The following is a 20,477-nucleotide window of genomic DNA, read 5'->3' on the forward strand; positions in this document are numbered from 1 at the left end:
ATATATATAGGAATTGACCTAATTATTGAAATGGGAAAATACTTCATGAGAACATAAAAACGACTAGCATACTTTCGTAATTATGAGATTAAACGCTGGGGCTGACTCTAATCACGGTATGTATGTAATCTATGCCGACTATCTGCAGTGAGTACTATCGATAATTACAGAAATTTAAACTCTCTTGGTAGCGACATCGGTGAGGTGACGCTCAATAGCTGTGATATTTGTCTCTCGACTTTTGGTCCTTTCGATTCGCTTGTTCGAATACAAGACTGTCATTAAATCTGGCTGTCACCCCGGAGCACAAATTTCGTGGTAACAATCGGGATTTGTATTAGTGGTGGCAAGATTACACTTTCGGGCTACCAATCAGTTTCTTGCATCCAAACAGAATACTTCCTCGAGAGCAGTAAATACAAAGAATGTTGCAATATCCTAATGTAACCTGAACTCGCATATTCCAAAATGATTGTCAAATATGTGAAACGTCACACTTTCTGTCCCGACATTGGAAAGGGACCACAAGCGGCAGAAGTACAACGAATTTGAATCCAGATTACTGAAGGCCAGGTCGCATAATGACTTAAATTTCAACGTGACTGCTACAAAAGAAAGGCTCAGACAGTTGAAAACTTTGCTTGGCCACGAATGCTTCAAGCATATATTTGCTCAAGACAACCTAAAATTCAAACTTCATGTTTGCAGCATCAACGAATATATATAAACATCCTATTGAAATCGGTAGGATCAAATTCATATCGTATGCTAGTATATGTTCCGGCCGTGTTATTGGAGGGCTCAAGCTTTAAATACCAGATACAAACAAAGAAATAAAGTTGACCAGTGGAGAACGCCTAAAAGCAAAATTTTGAACTCGAGCTAGCTGAAGTCACAACTCATATCGTCATCTATCTCCGTTGGTCCTCATTTAACGGTTCAATGATTGGCCTCGATCTGAACAAAAAGCGCAATTAACAATACCAAAGAATTCCTGAATTTGATTGTTCGGCAAAATTTCGGAGCTGGTCGCGGTTGGCGCACTAGGCTAATTAGAATGCAAGCCGCTGTCTAGTTTGCGATCTTGTTTTACTTTATTTTTGTTATGGCTGATATTGATACAGATTCAAGTGATGAAGCTACAAAGTCCGAAGAGATAGATATAAGCATAACGATGTATTTGTACTTCTTATATCGGTAGTACGTGGATCATTTCCCTACTCAGGTCCAGTTTGCGAATGGGATAGAAGCCATTAATATGGAGCAAGGACCGGGTAGTTGAGACTCGTCAACTCATCCCTATGTGAAGTGGATCGATATTTGCATTTCGAATTTGCGAAGTCAGTATTGGGAGTGTTCGTTGGTTAATGATCGCAAGCATGCGCTTAGACAGGTTTTGCGACGAGATAGCGTCTCTGTGATCGAAAAGGCTAATAGAAGGACTTTCGATGTAGCATGGCCTAGGTGCTTTTGGATTCCAATCCATGCTACACCACACCACACCACACTACACCACTTATAGTGTCACATTTCTTAGGACGTGCGCGTAAATGTGCTTAACAATGAATCCTGACGATGCACACTATTTTTTTTTTTGCACATTCGAAGTTGTCAATTCTATATGCTACAACAGAAGGGCATTTTTTTTTTGTGACTTTCGGTTTCATTCTGCATCTCGATTCCATATACGACAAAAATGTGCCATGCACCCACAAAACATGTATACAGGCATACATACCTGTAGAATCGTTGTTGCCATCTTCTTCAATTCTGCCTTCCGTTGTGTGATATCCAACGTTGGGAAGCTCTCAGTCAGGCCTTTGCGAACTTGTCCAAATGTGATTCCCGCACCAACTACGGAGAGAAGCGGTGTGATGATACAATTCTTATCAGATAAGAAGATCCACAAAAACAAGGTGCAATCATGTGCATTTCTGTTCAAGTATTGTATACGGGAAGATGATGAGTGTGCCCATTTCCAGAAACTATAAAACACAATTGAAATTAAGAGGTCGAAACGCTAAAAAAGGGGTCAAATACCTTTCTTGACAATCTTCCTGATTTCTTTTTTGATTTCATTGTCCGTAGGACCAGTCTTTGCCTATAAACGGTTCAGGAAAGGGGAATAAAATCGGGTAATTTAATCAGAAAAGTGGACAAGCCCAAATTCAAGACTCCCTGGATAGGAGAGGTACGAAGAGGAATTTCTCTGCAGGAGATTATAGATAGTGACGAAATTGTACAAAAGAAGTCAAGTACTTTCATTTCAATCCTATCATTGTATAATCGGTGAGAGCAATGTGCTATTCTGCACATCCCTCGATATAAAGCATTACTCCGGAACCCATATCCAAGAAGTTGAAATTTCGGAATGCTCAAGTACTAATCTCGGACATGCGAACATCGTACAGGAACGGTTTTAAAACAGAATGGCGTGTGACGCTGCTTTCAGATACAGCTCAAACCAATGAATGTACGACTACTAGTATGCAACACCTGATGGGACCAAGCAGGAACATCACATTTCCAATATACTACTATACCACATAGATGCGTGAGTGTTGCATAAAATGTACGTATATTGAATCCAGACTTCACGTCACCTTTTTAGCGATCGGCGCATCATCATCACTGTCACCTTCTGCGGCCTCCTCTTCGTCCTGTGAGCGAGACATATAGTTGTAGGTATCAGAGCTGAGATAGTACAAATCAAAAAAGTTGTGCGGGGCATTCACATCATTGGATTTTTGGTCATGCAGGCAGCGCTCAGACTCGCAGTTCTTACCACTCCGTCCAGATATATCAGCTGTAAGTCTATGCATAGTTGGTCTTTGAAGCTATGTGATAGGTAGGAGTGAGCAGGCCAGACATGATACTATTTACAGCATACCACAGCTGTACGCATGGTCATGTCTATACTATACTCTTATACAAATCTGGCAACCTACCGGTGTACGCGACATCGCAAAAGCGATGTAAATTACATCAGAAAGAACAAAAGAACTGAAAACGAAACACAAACGTACATCATCTTCCTCGCTCTCGTCATCCTCACTTGATTCCGCCGGTTTTTGTTTCTTGGCGTTCGGTTTGGCGCTCGTTTTGACTGACTTTTTCACGGATGTATTCCCCAAAGCACTATGGAGGATAGGCGTGGATATCAATGGGCCATACGTACAGGCATAGCCTCAAAAGAGGACGACCTGTCTACGGTGATGTCAGGCCAGCTACATAGTCATTGCGCTTGAAACAGAACACTCAGAAAGGTGTTCATACTAGTCACTTATCGCGATACTTTGGTTGGGAGAGTTTGAACGTTTACACGTTGCAGAATGCAACGCACAGAATACAGGTACATTTCCAACTGTAGAATGCTCCGCTTACAGATATGGCAACCCAAATGCCCGCAGATTACTATATCGAATGCACATGGCCGACAACAAGTTGTGAATAACAATCTTATGTGTAGCGGTACTTAAGATAGTCAGCACTCCCACAACATACAAACAAGGTCGCTGTACGTAGCCTTAAGCTAGGATACTAATCCTTATTGAGAGGGATAAGATGAAAGGCAACAACTCTCGGTACCATATTGTCATCGTATATGCACTAAATCCAATTTCGGAAGGGTCAAACAATCGACAAGCACGCCACATACGCCTTCGCATCTTCGGCCATTTTCGTGTACTTCGCCTTTTCCTCCTTCGAACATTCCTTCCACATTTCACTCATCTTGGACATAATCTCGGTGTTCTTTACATCCGGGAACTGCCGTGTGGTGTAAAAGAGAAATCAGTCCACCAAGTGCTACGTTCAGCATTCAGCTATATAGGTGCATATTCTGGATGCAATCGGCCGCAGAAGAAAATTCTCGCATTGGTTGTCTGAGACACCCGAACGTGACAAAAAGTAATGTGGTCAACGGCCGAGTCGCATGCGTGCGAAAGCCAAATCGAATACGAAATAGGTAAGAAATGTAAAACTCAATAATGATAACTATTTGCACGCCACAAATAACACCAGATATCCACACAGACTGTACCTTTGTCACCGCTTTCTGTCGGTTGTGCTTGATGAATAGGTTGTACGCTGATGGCGCGCGCTCGGGCTTGCTTGCTTTGGCAGTCTTCTTGCTGGTTTTCTTTTTCCCGCTTGTCTGTCAGTAGGAGCACGGAAGCAGATAAGTGAGTAATCACATATATCTGGGCGTCGCCAATGCGCCATACAATCATTCATCACACGTTAAGCGTCTACAGCAATAGGGGCCAGTTCAACTACTCTGTCACTTACCGGTATGTGCACTATGCGGGTTTTATAATACTCGATGCATGTGCAAATACTTAGCCAACGGATACACGAGGAGTCAGAGGGGAAAACAGCAAACTTCAGAATTGGGCGTGCTCAATAAACCCTCAGAACGTACATGTCCGGACTTTTAACGACCTTACCTTTGCCTTTGCTTTTGGTTTCTTCTCAGCTACACACTCACTCTCATTTGGGCTGTTCAAGAAGTCCATGATGTTGTCCATGAGCGTCTCCTTGTCGCCCGAGTGTGAAATGCATATGACATCACACATTGTTCTGAGAGCTGGCATGTGCCGTTTCTCCAGCGAGTTTTGGGTCTGTGTAGCATGTGCATTCATCGAGCGCAAGGTTTAGGCAGCTGATAATGCCGTGCGCCTGAGCCACATATACTTACCAAGCGCACAATCAAACCCATATAGTTGTGTGCAACCTAACAGCTAATACCAATGCACGTAAATACAAATAGCATGGATCTTTAAAGGCGAATTTATGAAATAGCATAGAGCTTGAAAAAGACAAGTACAAACAATTGCGGATAACTCGATATACCGACATGTGTTAGGGTGGAAGTGAGGCTTCTACTCATGTGTCCGCACTTAAAATGTGTATTAAAGTACAAGACTAACAACCGTTTCATCCCTCAGCGCGTCTCAACGCTATTTATACACCAGGCACTCTAGGCACATTGTGCATATGTCTATCACAACCGTACTATCCAGCAATCAATTTATGGCTATTTCTATACGAGTGACGGTACCTTATCCTTAATAGCGGGGTTGCTATCATAGTCAAAGCCCTTGAATAGCCGCAGGTTCTTTCTGACCTCCAGCCTCGACCCTTTCGAGCCAAAGCACAAACGATGCAGATCATGTAAATCATCAGTCTTGTGCTTCTTCAGCTTCTCCTCAATCATCGAGATTTGTCCCAGAGGCGTGCCTTTACCTGCAAGTTCGGGGGCGCCAATTCAGCTGTGACGTGAGTGTGGCATGCGAGTATCGCTCAGCGATAGATATAGCGAGTACATATAGCATGCAGCTTGAGTTGATATATACTTTAATCGAGCTATTAGATATATATGTGGCAATCAATCCAGTATCACGTGCATGAGTGTGTGTGTGATTGCGAAATCAAGCATCTGATGTCTTCTCCGCGTCACGAGAGATACTCTTACGAACAGATGCAGACACGTGGTACGAACGCAGGATGAAATCCTATACAGCGCACCCGATGCATAACCGAAATGCACAACTGCACTGCGCGTACAGGCATGCGACATACATACACACGCTGCACTGCACTGCGCGTGCAGGCATGCGACATACACACACACGCTGCACTGCACTGCGCGTGCAGACAACCATACCCTTTGGCTGGGCCTTAGCTCTCTTAACCACCGGCTGGTGGGTGGCTAATCTGTCCGTAGTGGTTCTCTGCCTTTTGCCAGAGATGACTGGGTCTGCGTTGAATAGTGCGACACTGGGCTCACCGTCTTCCGACTCCGCTTCGGAGTCTGTTTTCTCACTGGCATCTTGCTTCGTATCCGTCTTGACAGGTTCAGGGCTGGCTTCCTTGCTTTCGGGTTGGGCTGCAGGGGTCTCAGTCTTCTCCAATGTCGCGTTTTCAGTCGTGCTTGCAGTCACCTCAACTCCATCCTTAGCAACCGCTGTTCAGGTTTGTGTTGCCACATGAGTATGTATGTTAGTTCAGACTGTGGTTATTTGCACGACAACTGAAAACAACGGTTATGGCCCGGCCCGTACACGGAAAGGACAGTCTTTTGAGAACATTCGTTTAGCGCTCAACATATTGCGGGGAATGCTCACATGACTCGCACTCGAGCAAACTTGCATCCTCGTAGACAGGCGTAAACAACTCTCTTAATCGTATAGCTACCGCACTGATCCTGAAGAATGAACGTCAAAATATACTGCAGCTGGAAGCGGGATAGCAAACGATAATTTTGATCGCGAAGTACAGTCAGAACACAAGTAGCTACAGTCAAGTATGTCTAGTAGAAACCCAAATGAAACAACAACAACAAACCTTGAAGAATTAATGCTACCGGAGAGCCATTATCAGTTGTATAAATTCTATTCAAAACTTGCGAACAGGGGTGTAGCCAAAATACAAAAGCATACAGCGAAACACAAAGAAATGCATGAATATTGCTTGCAACACAATGAGAGACATGAGTGGTTTCAATTGGGACATCCATACAAATGCAAATACATGCAAACACACACAGACACACATATATATATACATATATATGTGTGTGCGCAGATATTGAAATTGTATATTGAATAAAATATACATGCACAGACAGGTAGACACACACACACACACATATATATACTTGTATACGTATGTACAAGTACAAGTACAATATATATATATATATATATATGTATATATATATACAGAAGAACAATATATACAGATACATAAACATAAACATATATATATATATACAAGAACGATACATATATATATATATATATATACATAAACATAGACATATATGAATATGTACATATATACACACACACACGCACACACACAGATATATACACAAATACACACACACACATATATATATATACATATACAGATATATATACATATATATATAAATATATATACATTTATAAACAGATATATATATACAGATATATATATACAGATATATATCAATGCATACATACATACACACACACACACACACACACACACACATATATATATATATACGTACACACACTCACACACACACACACATATATATATATACAGATACGGACTACTTTATATATACAGATGCATACATACATATATACATACATACGTACACAGACGCAGACACACGCACATATATGTATATACACACAGAAAGATACACAGACACATACACTTACACAGACACAGATACAGACACAGACACAGACACAGACACACACACACACATATATATATATGTATATTACACACATACAAACACATACATACACAGACAAGAATACAGACACAGACACAGGCACAGACATATATATATATATATATGTATATATATATGTATATATATATATATACATATATGTATGCATATATATATACATATATACACACACACACACACACACACACACATATATATATATATATATATACTATATATATATATATATATATATATATATTGCATGTGAATATTGTCCTACAAGAGAAATAAGTTACCAATATACATACAATGAAAAATACAAAAAAAACACCTCACATCGATATGTATAGATTACACATGATTGGACACTGCAACGTTTCACGTCCCGCTTCGCTGACATCGATACCTTCGTCTTTCTGCATCTCCTCTGTATTGCTATCAGCTGTTGTTGAAGAATTTGTTTTTGTATCAGCAGCTTCCACACTTTGTTGAGCTTCCGTCGCAGAATCTTTGCCATCCATCGTGTCAGACATTCTTCGTGCTTTTCTTGATTTTCTACTTGATTGTTATAAAAATATATACTTGTTGCGAGATGAGCGGCTATCTATATCTCTATGTGAATATTTTACCATGTACTGTTACTATTTTTATTTACCGGTTTTGGATTTTGAATACAGAATAGTACTCACACATACGAGAGAGAGAGAAGGAGAGAGGTGTCTCAGCCGAGTCTCAGGTCTTGGGTTTCTCACTTTCTATTGTTCTGTTTTAAATGTTTTCAGGAGGCTTTGGTTGTTTTCGTTGTTGTATTTTTGTTTTGAAAAAAAAATACTTCTCGACGGCTCCCAGGCTCTGTCACTATTTATTTATGTATTTATTTGTTTTTGTTTTTTTAAACTCGGGGCCCCCCTCCATAGCGGCATAGCCCAGGCCCCGAAGCCCCGAACAGCTAGTTTTGTTTGTGAGTGCTGAGTGCTCTGCCAACTGACTGACTATTTAAGTGACTGACTAACTGACCAACTAACTGATTGACTAATAACTGACTAACTAACTGACTGACTGACTGACTGATTGATTGACTGATTGATTGACTGACTGACTGACTGACTGACTCGGAGTCTCAGACTGTGACTGTTCACTCATCACTGTGCACCGTGTGCAGGATGTACATAGCCAGCCAGTACCGAGTACGGCAGTGTTCAGTCATATGCCTAAAATATTTGAGTATTTTGTAAATACATTGACAGCCTGACACTTTGGCGTATTTTGGCGCGCAAGCTGATGAAGTTACCCAATCACAAGGACGCGAAGCCCGAAGGCGGGCTTTTTATTATAAAATCAGAAAAAATATTTTCTATTGTTTTTTATACAAAAAAAAGAAGCAAAAATGGGTAAAAGAAACAAAACCAGTAAATAAATTTCACCGGCCTCACTGTCTAAATATTTAGGTCGCTTGGGGCCCTCCGTAGCTTCTATGTTATATTTAGTAGTAGGCTCTATGGACTATGGAGTCGTGAGACGTAAATAAACCGGACTGGGTCATCAAGACATCAATTTAAAAAATAAAAGCAAAAAATCCTTGCCGTCACTTGCGGCTAAAACCCCCCCCCGTATTTTCCATAAACAGATAAATATACGTTTACGTTTAACTGCATGTCGTGGCCACCGGCCACTGGACTGGCCTCTATCGCTACTCGCTACAGCCCACCGATGCATGTTCGGCTAAGTGGAGCCCTGATGAGGTTCAAAGTTTCCAGACGTTTTCCCTCACTACTTCACATATACAGGCATATAGTCATTACTATCTACATACACATCATCATTCCTATTTACACACACACACCTACCTGCACACTTATGCACAAGCCTATCCACTCACACATACACATGAATATACCTAATGGCATACCCAATTCACATGCACATGTCTGTTCTCCCACACATACATATACCGTCCAGTTCACATATACATACACAAGCTTATTCACACTCACACTCACATGCTCATATCTAATCTCATTCAAATGAGCATACCTATTCACACACTCATAATTGTGCACATACATATTGGCATACCCAAGCGCTGAACATGCACATGTCTATTCACTAGCACGTGCACACACCTATCCATATACTCTTACACACGGCTATTCACATACACAAACACATATCTGAATACACACCCAAAAATCCTATACCTTCCCACCCACACATACCATACACATAACCGCATACTCATGCCTATTTACACAAGCAAAAGCATATATAATGACGTACCCATTCATCTAAACATACCTATTCGTATGCTCACACACATGCCTATTCGTGTACTCATACACATGCACATATCTGTATACATACTTTTAGCATAGAGGCGGTCTGTGAATTAACCTTTGTACTGTTTAAAAATTTCATCTGCATATAGGTATGAAAGTCCATATACATATACAGATAGTTACATAAATACATATACATACACATAATATACTATACTATTCTATATATATATATATACATATATCTATATGTATGCATGTATACATCGATAGATAAGGAGATATATAGTTGCATAGATCATAGTTATTTATATATATATGTATATATATATAATTATGTATGTATGTATACATTCATGTATGTATCGGTGGATGGATAAATATATACAAACACATATACACATACACATATATACAAAAATACACATACACGTGTACACAAATATATACATATATATGTTTTTATATTATCCATACATATACACACACAGATATATATATATATATATATATACATATACATTAACATGCATAACAGTTTTTGCAAGCGCGCACGTGTGTAATTGCATAGATATGTATGTATGTATGTATGTTTATACATGGGTATGGATATATATATATATATATATATATACACTTACATACATATACATATACATACCCATTTACACATACACACACAGATAGATATTTACACATACATACACACAGACATATATATATATGTATACACACACACACACATAAATATATTACACACACACGCACACAAATATATTACACACACACACACACACATATATATATATATATATATATGTATTGTTCGTACACACACAAGCGCGCACACACACAAGCGCGCACACACACGTGTATATATATATATGTGTGTATTATATGTATATACATATATATACACTCACACACACACACATACCCACACCCATACACCCACATACACGTATTTATACATATACATATATATATATATATATATTATACACCTACATACATATATATTTATACACTAATTTACACACACGCACGTATATATATATATATATATGAATATATATATATATATATATATATAATATGTATCCCTTTAATATGATTACTTCTGCAGCTGGTCTTTATTTGTTCGACTGGATATGATTCAGTTACCTTTTCGTATGTGAAGTGTTGTTAATGCATCGGTGTTGATGCACACGGTTGATGCCATAACTTCTGCCGTCGAGTTCAAGACCGTAATTGAGTTCGTTTTGTCTGTCATAATCTATGAGACACAAGTATGACGCAAGGATTGATCACTAGACGTTATTCTTCTCATTCTTGGGCTGAGATCGCACAAATTGTTTTCATATTTCCAGATAGTATGTATATACACATATATAAATATAAAAATAATAAATATATTAAAAGTGTCGAGGATTTGACATGCACAAACATTGAAACATGTCACAAACATTTGACATTTCATGATGTCGCCCTCTAAAAGCCTGTTTTTTTAGAAGGCTATGAAAAGGCCCTCTTTGTACTTCCCTTTGCCAATTGCCTCTATCAGATTAATCAAAATAGCTCGCTCTGACTGAGACTACTACTATTAGTAGAGAGTATATAGTAGAGAGAGATTGGAGAGAGAGCGCTCGGCGCCGCTCGCTACTGACATATTTCAAAAGACGACGCGGATAGACATTACAAATTCAATTTACAAATTCAATTTCAATTGGACTATAGGATAGTTACCAATCGTCACAGAAATTGGATTGGTCTGCCTCGCATATACTGTACTAGCTTGACAACGAGTAACGATTGGGATAAACAAAATATTTTGAATTTGTACGTATTAACTAAAAATAAAAAACATAATATACACTACGTACTAATTGGTATATAATATAATACAAACGTTGTACTGTGAAAATTATATATTGCGTCTTATATATTCCTGGTACAATAATTTACTTCCAACATTGATGGAATATTTTTTAATATCACATTCAAAATATTATTAAAAACAAACAAAAAGTTTGTTATGTTCGAAATCCGCTGTCGCTTGTTGGTGCTAGAGTAAAATTCGACATTTTCGATTTCGTGAAAGAGTAAACTACTAGGTTGTAAAATAAATAGCTGCCTGAGGACTGGGGCCTGGGGCTGCCCAACTACTTTATTAGAGGGAGAGAGTGGTGAATGATTCCAGCGAGAAAAAAACCCACATCTTCTATCACCCCAGTAATACAGTATATATAACACAAACAATCCCAATTCATCGGCACTTCTTATACCTTTAAGTGATTCTTACAGTAGAAGGTGTGCATCATGAATCCGTTCCTAAAGACAGCAGCAGCTCTTGCAGCCACCGCCTTGGTTAGCGCCCAAAATGAGATGGCATACTTTTCACATAAGGGTAAAGCATTCGATGTTGACGGATACGGAGCTGAAGGTTTCACATACACGGGCTTCAATAAGTTTGGGAAGGATAAGTATGGTCGTTCCTACACGGAGGATGGAGCTGGCAACGCAGCTGCGGAGGGAACTGTAGTTGATGCTGGCGGCCGAGTCATTAATAATCACGGTGTTTCATTTTCTGCCGGTACACCCGGTCCTGAACCTACGGAATCTGGTGACTGGGAAAACTATTGGCCAAGCTTCGGACACGGCAAACCACGCGTACACAAGAAGGAGGGTATCGTTAGAGCCGGTAACGGCAAAATCATTGACAAGGCATGGTACCACATGTCGAATCGTCCAGCACCCACAGTCACTGAGACTCAAACTCAGTTCGAGTTCACCGAAGTCTTCATCACAAGCTCCGTACAGCCCACCGATGAGTTCTGGTGCGACGGCGGATGGATTCAGATCACTAAAGCGGGCGATCTTATGGACGATGATTGGGCTGTTGCCTTCATCACTGGGTACTTGAACGTAATTGCAGCGAATGTGGACGATGTAGACACATATGATTGGTGTGTAAATACACAAAACATGAGCAACGCAGGCGCGTGTGCTCGACAATATGCTGCATCTCACAGCGAGGCCGACCTCGAGGCTGCATTTGCATCTGCCAGTGATGATCACACTTCTCAAATTGTTCTGCATGTGTGCAATCTACCATGTCTCGAGGCTATGTGTGCGGCTACACAGGACCATATCAATGTGTTGCCAACGCTTCGTATTGAAGAGGTCACCTTCACGAAGACTTCCAATTCAGACCGGAATATTACAACACCATGCCTGGATGGAGAAGATCCTCAGTACGCACCTGACAATGGTGCCAACGGAAAGACATTCGTTATTTGTCCAACTGGGCAAGTTTGTGACAATGAGAATCCGGGTAGTCCCGACTGCGAATGTGTGACCTGCTCATCAAGTGCAGCCCTAAATGATTGTCTTGCACCTGCGTGTCCATTAACTAATGATGGAAGCATGTGGTATGGTGATCCTATATGTCCCCCTGTTTCAGGAGCTTCATCCTGCAAAAAGGGATACTACACAACCCCAGATTTAATTTGTTTGCAATGCCCACAAAACGTAAAGTTATGCAATGTAGTGGAATGCGTGAACGAAAACTCCACGCGATGCGCTTACGGCGGTCAATTGGAAGGTTACGGAAACACTGCAGTCCCTGGTGGATCGGGCGAAGTAGTCTGCCTCAACCCCGCTGGCTGTGAATTTTGTGTCGATGGTCCCGATGTAGTCTGCTGTAAGTCGTAATTAATAACTTTCAGTGAAGTGGTGTTTTGTGTAATTTCATATTGTCCTCTAGTTAGATCTTCAGAGCGCTCTATTTGTTATCACATAATATATCTTGACTATGGCTTTACTCATTAACCTCAATTTTGATTTATTCACCCTATCGGGACCATACAGCGAGGATCACTGGACAGATTCTAGCGTCTTCGCCAGTTGGAGGAGCCCAGCCTGTAGCAGGAAGTGTAGCAGGTAGTGTTTCGCCAGTTGGCGGAGCCCAGCCTGTAGCAGGAAGCCAAGTGCGTCTAACACAGATAGCAGATATTGGTGGCGCAACCGGTCGCCGCCGTGCTGCTGGCGATACTATCGTAATAAGTACCAATGATGAGGGTATATACGATACCCCCGTCGCACCTGGAACGTGGGAGATTTGCATAGTGTCATTACGATTCATGGGTTCAAATGGTATTATATTCGACATCGCCCTGCCCAACGGATGTGAATCAATCATCGCATTCCCTGCTACCACAGCCATCCCAGCCACTATTTTTGCCCTCCCGGAAGGTTCCGCAGTTGCCATCGCCGAGTTGGCTGACGGCACAGCTGTTCAGGGATTGACCGTCGAATACACCCCAACTGGCGAATTCAGTCTGTTTGCACAAACTGAATCCACCGGCGAGGCATTCTTTTTCGACCTAGAAGATGGAGTAGAGTACACTTTCACTGCCCCTGCGACGTTCGCGGTAGGAAATGTAACATACACGCTGACTTCCGCAAGACTGCAGTTTGGCACAGTTGGAGAAACAGCACCTCCCAAGTTTATCTATGCACCTCCAGGAGAAGTATTTGGTACGATTACTCAAACTGGATCTGGAGCTAAGTTGGCGGGTGTGGTAGTTACAATTTCGGCCAATGGAAATGACTTCCAAGTAGTCACAGATGCTGCGGGTAAGTACTCTTTCATGAATATCATGGATCTACCAACAGATGTGACAATTGAGGCACCTGCCACAACTCGAAGCCAGAGCGGTGCTACTATTAATTTGCAGACTCAAGGTAGAGCCAATCCATACGTTATCGAGCTGGAAAGTGCTCTAGAGATTAACTTTAGCTACGGTAACTTTGCCAGTACTTCACCTTCACCTACACCTCAACCCAGTTTCGCCCCCTAGAGAGGTCTCAGTAGCATTTCAAGTGATGTCCCTCAGTAGTAGCTTGACTGCTAATGGCAGACAGCTAGATCTCGTCCGTACAATAAAATTCTGTCACAACGAGGTCGTACATCGAATATATTCAATACTTCGGGAGAGTTTGATAAAGTTATATATTAATATATTTATTTATTTATACATACACTATCCATATATATATTTTAAATATACTTATATATATATATATATATATGAAATAGATATAATATATAAATTAATTATATATAATATACATGTACACATCATTCACACAAACATATACACACACACAATATTAAAGGCCGAATTTTAGATATTTTTTCTCCATGAAAGTGGTGTAAGAAATACTGACACAAACGCAGCGCAATAAAAGCTGTACGGCTATCACCATAGGCCTGGATTGCTGAAAGCAGTGAACTAGTAGTACACGACACGAAGGTTGGTGACAGTTTCAATGCGATCGCGTTCTATTGTCCTGGTCGGTTATTGTTTAGTAAGCATTGATTTAAAGTCAGCGTTACACAGTGTTCCAGCAGATGCGCGTGTCGGTACTTTGTCATCTTCTGCTGCTTTCGGGCTCGAAGAGGCATTTGGATTCGCCGACTTTGCGGTACGAAATGAATATAAAACGATTGGGGAAATCAATAAAATACCCAGGTTACTCATGCAACATGTAGTCGTAGCAAAATTAGACACAATCAAGATCGAGTCTCCAGCAGTTTATAAACGATACAAGTATGCCGGTCAGGTGCACTCACCATACATATATTTTTCCCACTAAAGAAAATGACCTGTCTGCACTATCACGCCAGCAGAACAGCTGATACCCAAGCAGTGAAATAGCTGTGGGCATAGAATTGAAGCATGCAGGTCTTTATATATATATTCGTATATACAAATATACATATATATATATGCACACAAACACACACAAACACACAGACACAGACACATATATATGTATACATGACACAAACACGCGTACACACTATATATATATATATATTATATATGTATATATACATACATATATATATATATACAAATATACATATATTATATTCAAATTCGTATTCATTTGTAAAATGTTGACGGTAACGTACTGCCATAACTACAACTATTTTTTCTTGCTAGTATACATAGGCGAGCAACGTAGCATGCACATCAAAATCATGGACATATGCGTAGATATCAATAAGAGATACTTATCAGAACACTTTGTTTTTGATGGATGTTCAAATGCGTGCGACGAAGAAAGTACAAGAAATATACATGTTGAAAGCATTCAACACCGTTTACCCACTACATCTATATGTGATTGATGTATGAAAAACTAAAAGTGAATGCCAAACTCAAAATTGCAGTTAGCATATAATGCTCTCTTCAGAATAGTTCGACACTCGTTACGTTTTATATGAGCGTTGCACAAATCCACACACAGCATATACGGACCGAAATTAGTATATACGTAGTACAAATGTCCAACACGCGTGCACGTTTTGTATGATTCGTGGGCCACTTCACTCACCTTGGCACTCACAGGTCTTATCCTGGGGGCAGGCGTTTTGCCAATCCGTTTCACCATCCTAGGAACAAGCCGCTTAGCAGATTTGACAGGCGCGGCGATACCATCCATCGCGATAGCACTACTCGACCTACCGGCCACAGGTTTATTCGCATCCTTCTCTTTCTTGGCCCCAGACTGATAGCGAGCGTAGTTGATAGATAAGTAAACTGCTTTGGATGCAAAGGGGTATCGACGCGAGGCTCCGAGAAAGATCTCTCTTAGAACTGCATGTGTGGCGTCTCTGCGGATGCCCAGCCAAAATCGGGTACTAAGGTGTGATGAGGATCGAATATCTCCTAACGATAATCATTTTAAGCAGATTAGTAGGCTCTGCTGACGAATATATGTCCATGGTACATACTTGAATAATATCATATGGAACAATTCGATGACATGCTTATAACGTGTGTGAAGTTCAACGATACGCGTAAGAAAATACAAATCGCTTAGTCAAAGTCCGAAGTCAAAAAAGCACAAAAGAAGATCGTAAGTATCAAATGATACTCAAGGTACAGTAGTACAGTACACGACCGCACTAACTCATGCTTGTCTTCATCATATATATACACAGACACACACAATATATATATATAAACATATATACATACATACATACATACAAATATATATACATACATACATACATATAAATATATATACATACATACATACATATAAAATATATACCCACCCGCCCACTCACCCACATATACACATACGCACACACAAATACATATATACACAAATATATATATATATATATATATATACGCACAAACACACTCACAAACACATATCTATATATATAATAGTTATATATATATATACATATTGCAATAAATTTATCATAGTCACATGTAACATATCCGTCAAACATAACTTTAGACCACAAGTCCACTACTGGCATACCTTGTCAGACGACAACGCGACGTACAACGGGCTGTTTCCGGTGTCGGTATTATGTAGCGCTTCCAAGGCACGTTTCGCCTCATCCTGGACAACAGCAAAGGGTGTGTAGCAAACTATGAGTCGCACACGCTAGGGATTGAGTTGCCATCAGACAAGGGTAAAGAACTTACCGAAGAGAGAGGAATGGATCAGCCAACTGCTGAAGAGAGTTCATGAGAACACGCAGCAAATGTGGTGTACCTACGGCGCATGAGCACGTCTTATATGGCCACAGGCCACTAGATTCAGCCCATAAATGCGCATGAACCACGCACCCACGTGTGCACTAGCGGCAGCCAATGAGCACTCGAGAGTACTTAGTAGCTATGCTAGGAAGCATTGCGAATATATCTGACTTGTGCCAGGCATACATAGCTTAAACAGAAAAAAAGCCAGCTTGTAGTCGTCCTTGTAGTTATCTACAACCCACCGGACATGGCTTAGAGCGTAGTTGAATAGTCTACAAACACTGGGGCCCGGGACGACCGCATGCTTGTATGCAAGACAACTAGAGAGTACGTATGCGCAAAATCCACGAACACGTGGTCTATGCTCTCGGACGGCACGCACGAGCGCGCGATCACATAGGGTACGCACCATAACCCACTCACACTTGATACGTACGTTCAAGAAAATGTCAGCGTCGTATTGTCAAGCAGAAAGTATAGCTACGGGTCTGAGCGACATGATGGGTACTTGGCAGAGCGGTAGTACCGGAACCCAAGCAAAAGATATGTACCACATTGCCTTACACACGGCACCGATGATAGGTGGTTGAATGTGGCGCAAATGAACCACCGATGTGGTTATGCCCGTGATAGGCCAATCCAATCACGAGGATAAAGCATTTAACTGGCTTAAAAATAGCACAGCGTCAACGAGAAACCAATGACACGCAAATAGCCTATCTGTGCGTGAATGTACATATTCCGTAGGCTGTGTTGGATGTGCACGACATGGTTTGCCGAGTGTGCAGGTGGCCTGACTGCATACTATAGCACACACCTCAGTCTTGAATTCAACGAAAGCGAATCCCTTAAACTTCCCATCGTGACCCTTTCCCAAGCGGCAGGATATAATCTCACCATACTGTGTGGTGGGAGTAAACAAGTGGGATAGTTGGATAGTTGGATACTTATATAGTCGGATATTTGGATAGTTGGATACTTATATAGTTAGATAATTGGATAGTTGGATACTTATATAGTCGGATATTTGGATAGTTGGATACTTATATAGTTAGATAATTGGATAATTGGATAGTTGGATACTTATATAGTCGGATAGTTGGATACTTATATAGTTGGATACTTATATAGTTGGATAGTTGTATAGTTGGATACTTATGTAGTTGGATAGTTGGATACTTATATAGTTGGATAATTGTATAGTTGGATACTTATATAGTCGGATAGTTGGACACTTATATAGTTGGATAGTTGGATACTTATATAGCTGGATAGTTGGATACTTATATAGTCGGATAGTTGGATAATTGTATAGTTGTATATTTATATAGTTGGATAATTATATAGTTGGATACTTATATAGTTGGATAATTGGATAGTGGATACTTATATAGTTGTATAGTTGGATACTTATATAGTTGGATAGTTAGTTACTTATATAGTTGGATAGTTGGATAGTTGTATAATTGGATAGTTGTATACTTATATAGTCGGATAGTTGGATACTTATATAGTTGGATAGTTGGATAGTTAGTTACTTATATAGTTGGATAGTTGGATAGTTGGATAGGTAGTTACTTATATAGTTGGATAATTGTATAGTTGTATAGTTGGTTACTTATATAGTTGTATAGTTGGATACTTATATAGTTGGATAGTTGGATAGTTGGATACTTATATAGTTGGATAGTAGGATAGTAAGTTACTTATATAGTTGGATAAATGAAAAGTTGGATACTTATATAGTTGGATAGTTAGTTACTTATATAGTTGGATAGTTGGATACTTATATAGTTGTATAGTTAGTTACTTATATAGTTGGATAGTTGTATAGTTAGTTACTTATATAGTTGGATAATTGAAAAGTTGGGTACTTATATAGTTGGATAGTTGTATAGTTGGATACTTATATAGTTGGATAGTAGGATAGTTAGTTACCTATATAGTTGGATAGTTGGATACTTATATAGTTGGATAGTTGGATACTTATATAGTTGGATAGTTGGATAGTTAGTTACTTATATAGTTGGATAATTGAAAAGTTGGATACTTATATAGTTGTATAGTTCGTTACTTATATAGTTGGATAGTTGGTTAGGTTTCTCTTGCTAGTCACTGCTCTGAGGCTGAGGAGACCTCACAGCAGGGAGCTAGCCGAACGCTGGTGAAAGAGAAACCGCACACAGTCTATAGAGCGCACCAAAGCACACAATGGCACAGCTCTCATACCCACAGATATACGCGGTACGAGCCACATGTGTGCAGACGCAGATGACACCAACGACAGGTAGCAGCAGTGCACACTGCCACACAAACACGAAGTGTAGGTGCCCACTCACGAGCAGGGATTGCCACTCCTGCGAGGGCTACTATGTGAATGGTTCATGCACCTCCCATGTGCTGCTAAGGAAGAAACGCTTCCTGTCACAGCCTTTGGTGTCATCCCGGGAGACTATACACCGAGGGAACAGAACACGTACACATGCGCGTGAATAACACTTGGTGAGCTATCTCTACACACGAGCAACGAACACACAGCCAACTAATCCATGAATGGCATCCATCTCAAGTGAGGAGACGCCACTCCTGGACGCCAACGACACACACCCCGTAAATCACAATACCGTTCTGGTGGTAGTAGTACTCACACAATCTCAACATGCCCCGCAGCTACATGAACAAATGGTACCGATAACCCAACCAAGAGGACAGAAGGTGGATAGTTGGGTTAATTGTATATAGGATAGTTGGTTAAGCCTTAAAAGCACAACCTACACCGCCATCTACGGTCAAACCAGCAGAGGCGCGTGGCATCCGATTTCATCCGCACAGGGCCTATGCACACACACTACACTACGTTGTACCCATCCTATACACCCGCAGCCAGCCAGCCAGCCAGCCATACACCACCTGCGTTGACATACACACACTCACCTTCGCAAACATCGCACTGACACTCTTGATGGTGGAGTGAGGGGGCAGGCTCTTGCAGAACAACGTCATTGCCGCCCGTGGCCCATCCCCTACGTGCCCGCTGGGGCCGTGCACGTGCGCCAGATTGGCATCTACAGTAGGTAGATACTTGGGCGCGTTCATGACACTTACAAACACGGTGCGGTCGTGCAGCTTCTGTGTGCGATCGAGCAGCAGTGCTTGTTCGGCATCGGCCGTGTGCTTGAAGTCGAGGTAAGCATAGCCTTTGCTGGCGCCGGTGGCCTTGTCTTTGACTATGCGCACCTGCTTGATCTTGCTCGAGCCTGTATCCATACCGACAGGTTCCGTGAATACGAAGAGAAATAAAAAATAAAATAAGAGAGAGAGAGAGAGAGAGAGAGAGAGAGAGAGAGAGAGACGAGACGAGGAGGAGGAGGAGGA

The 20,477-nt window shown here is 40.8% G+C and overlaps 2 protein-coding genes across 2 annotated transcripts; one reads left to right on the top strand and one right to left on the bottom strand.

Moving 5' to 3' along the window:
- Nucleotides 1–1,020: 1,020 nt before the first annotated feature.
- On the bottom strand, nucleotides 1,021–7,856 carry SARC_00683 (hypothetical protein). The gene is made up of 11 exons (XM_014305633.1): nucleotides 7,650–7,856; nucleotides 5,669–5,968; nucleotides 5,063–5,247; nucleotides 4,449–4,622; nucleotides 4,043–4,156; nucleotides 3,659–3,768; nucleotides 3,027–3,138; nucleotides 2,604–2,660; nucleotides 2,041–2,101; nucleotides 1,739–1,854; nucleotides 1,021–1,299 (listed from the first exon to the last, which is right to left on the bottom strand). The coding sequence occupies exons 1-11, from the start codon at nucleotides 7,774–7,776 to the stop codon at nucleotides 1,294–1,296; spliced, it is 1,362 nt and encodes a 453-aa protein (XP_014161108.1). The 5' UTR covers nucleotides 7,777–7,856; the 3' UTR covers nucleotides 1,021–1,293.
- Nucleotides 7,857–11,802: 3,946 nt separating this feature from the next.
- SARC_00684 (hypothetical protein) lies at nucleotides 11,803–14,548 on the top strand. Its single transcript, XM_014305634.1, has 2 exons — nucleotides 11,803–13,222; nucleotides 13,390–14,548. The coding sequence occupies exons 1-2, from the start codon at nucleotides 11,839–11,841 to the stop codon at nucleotides 14,379–14,381; spliced, it is 2,376 nt and encodes a 791-aa protein (XP_014161109.1). The 5' UTR covers nucleotides 11,803–11,838; the 3' UTR covers nucleotides 14,382–14,548.
- The last annotated feature ends 5,929 nt before the right edge of the window (nucleotides 14,549–20,477 follow it).

The sequence above is a fragment of the Sphaeroforma arctica genome (assembly GCF_001186125.1).
Source record: "Sphaeroforma arctica JP610 unplaced genomic scaffold supercont1.23, whole genome shotgun sequence".
In the NCBI taxonomy this organism is placed as follows: Eukaryota; class Ichthyosporea; order Ichthyophonida; genus Sphaeroforma; species Sphaeroforma arctica.

Coding starts and splice junctions, on each gene's coding strand:
- SARC_00683 (XM_014305633.1), bottom strand. CDS start 7,776: ATGTCTGACACGATGGATGGCAAAGATTCTGCGACGGAAGCTCAACAA. Junction 4,623..5,062: donor ACCCCGCTATTAAGGATAAG/GTACCGTCACTC, acceptor CATGCTACACAG/ACCCAAAACTCGCTGGAGAA. Junction 1,855..2,040: donor CAGGAAGATTGTCAAGAAAG/GTATTTGACCCC, acceptor TTCTCTCCGTAG/TTGGTGCGGGAATCACATTT.
- SARC_00684 (XM_014305634.1), top strand. CDS start 11,839: ATGAATCCGTTCCTAAAGACAGCAGCAGCTCTTGCAGCCACCGCCTTG. Junction 13,223..13,389: donor TGGTCCCGATGTAGTCTGCT/GTAAGTCGTAAT, acceptor GGGACCATACAG/CGAGGATCACTGGACAGATT.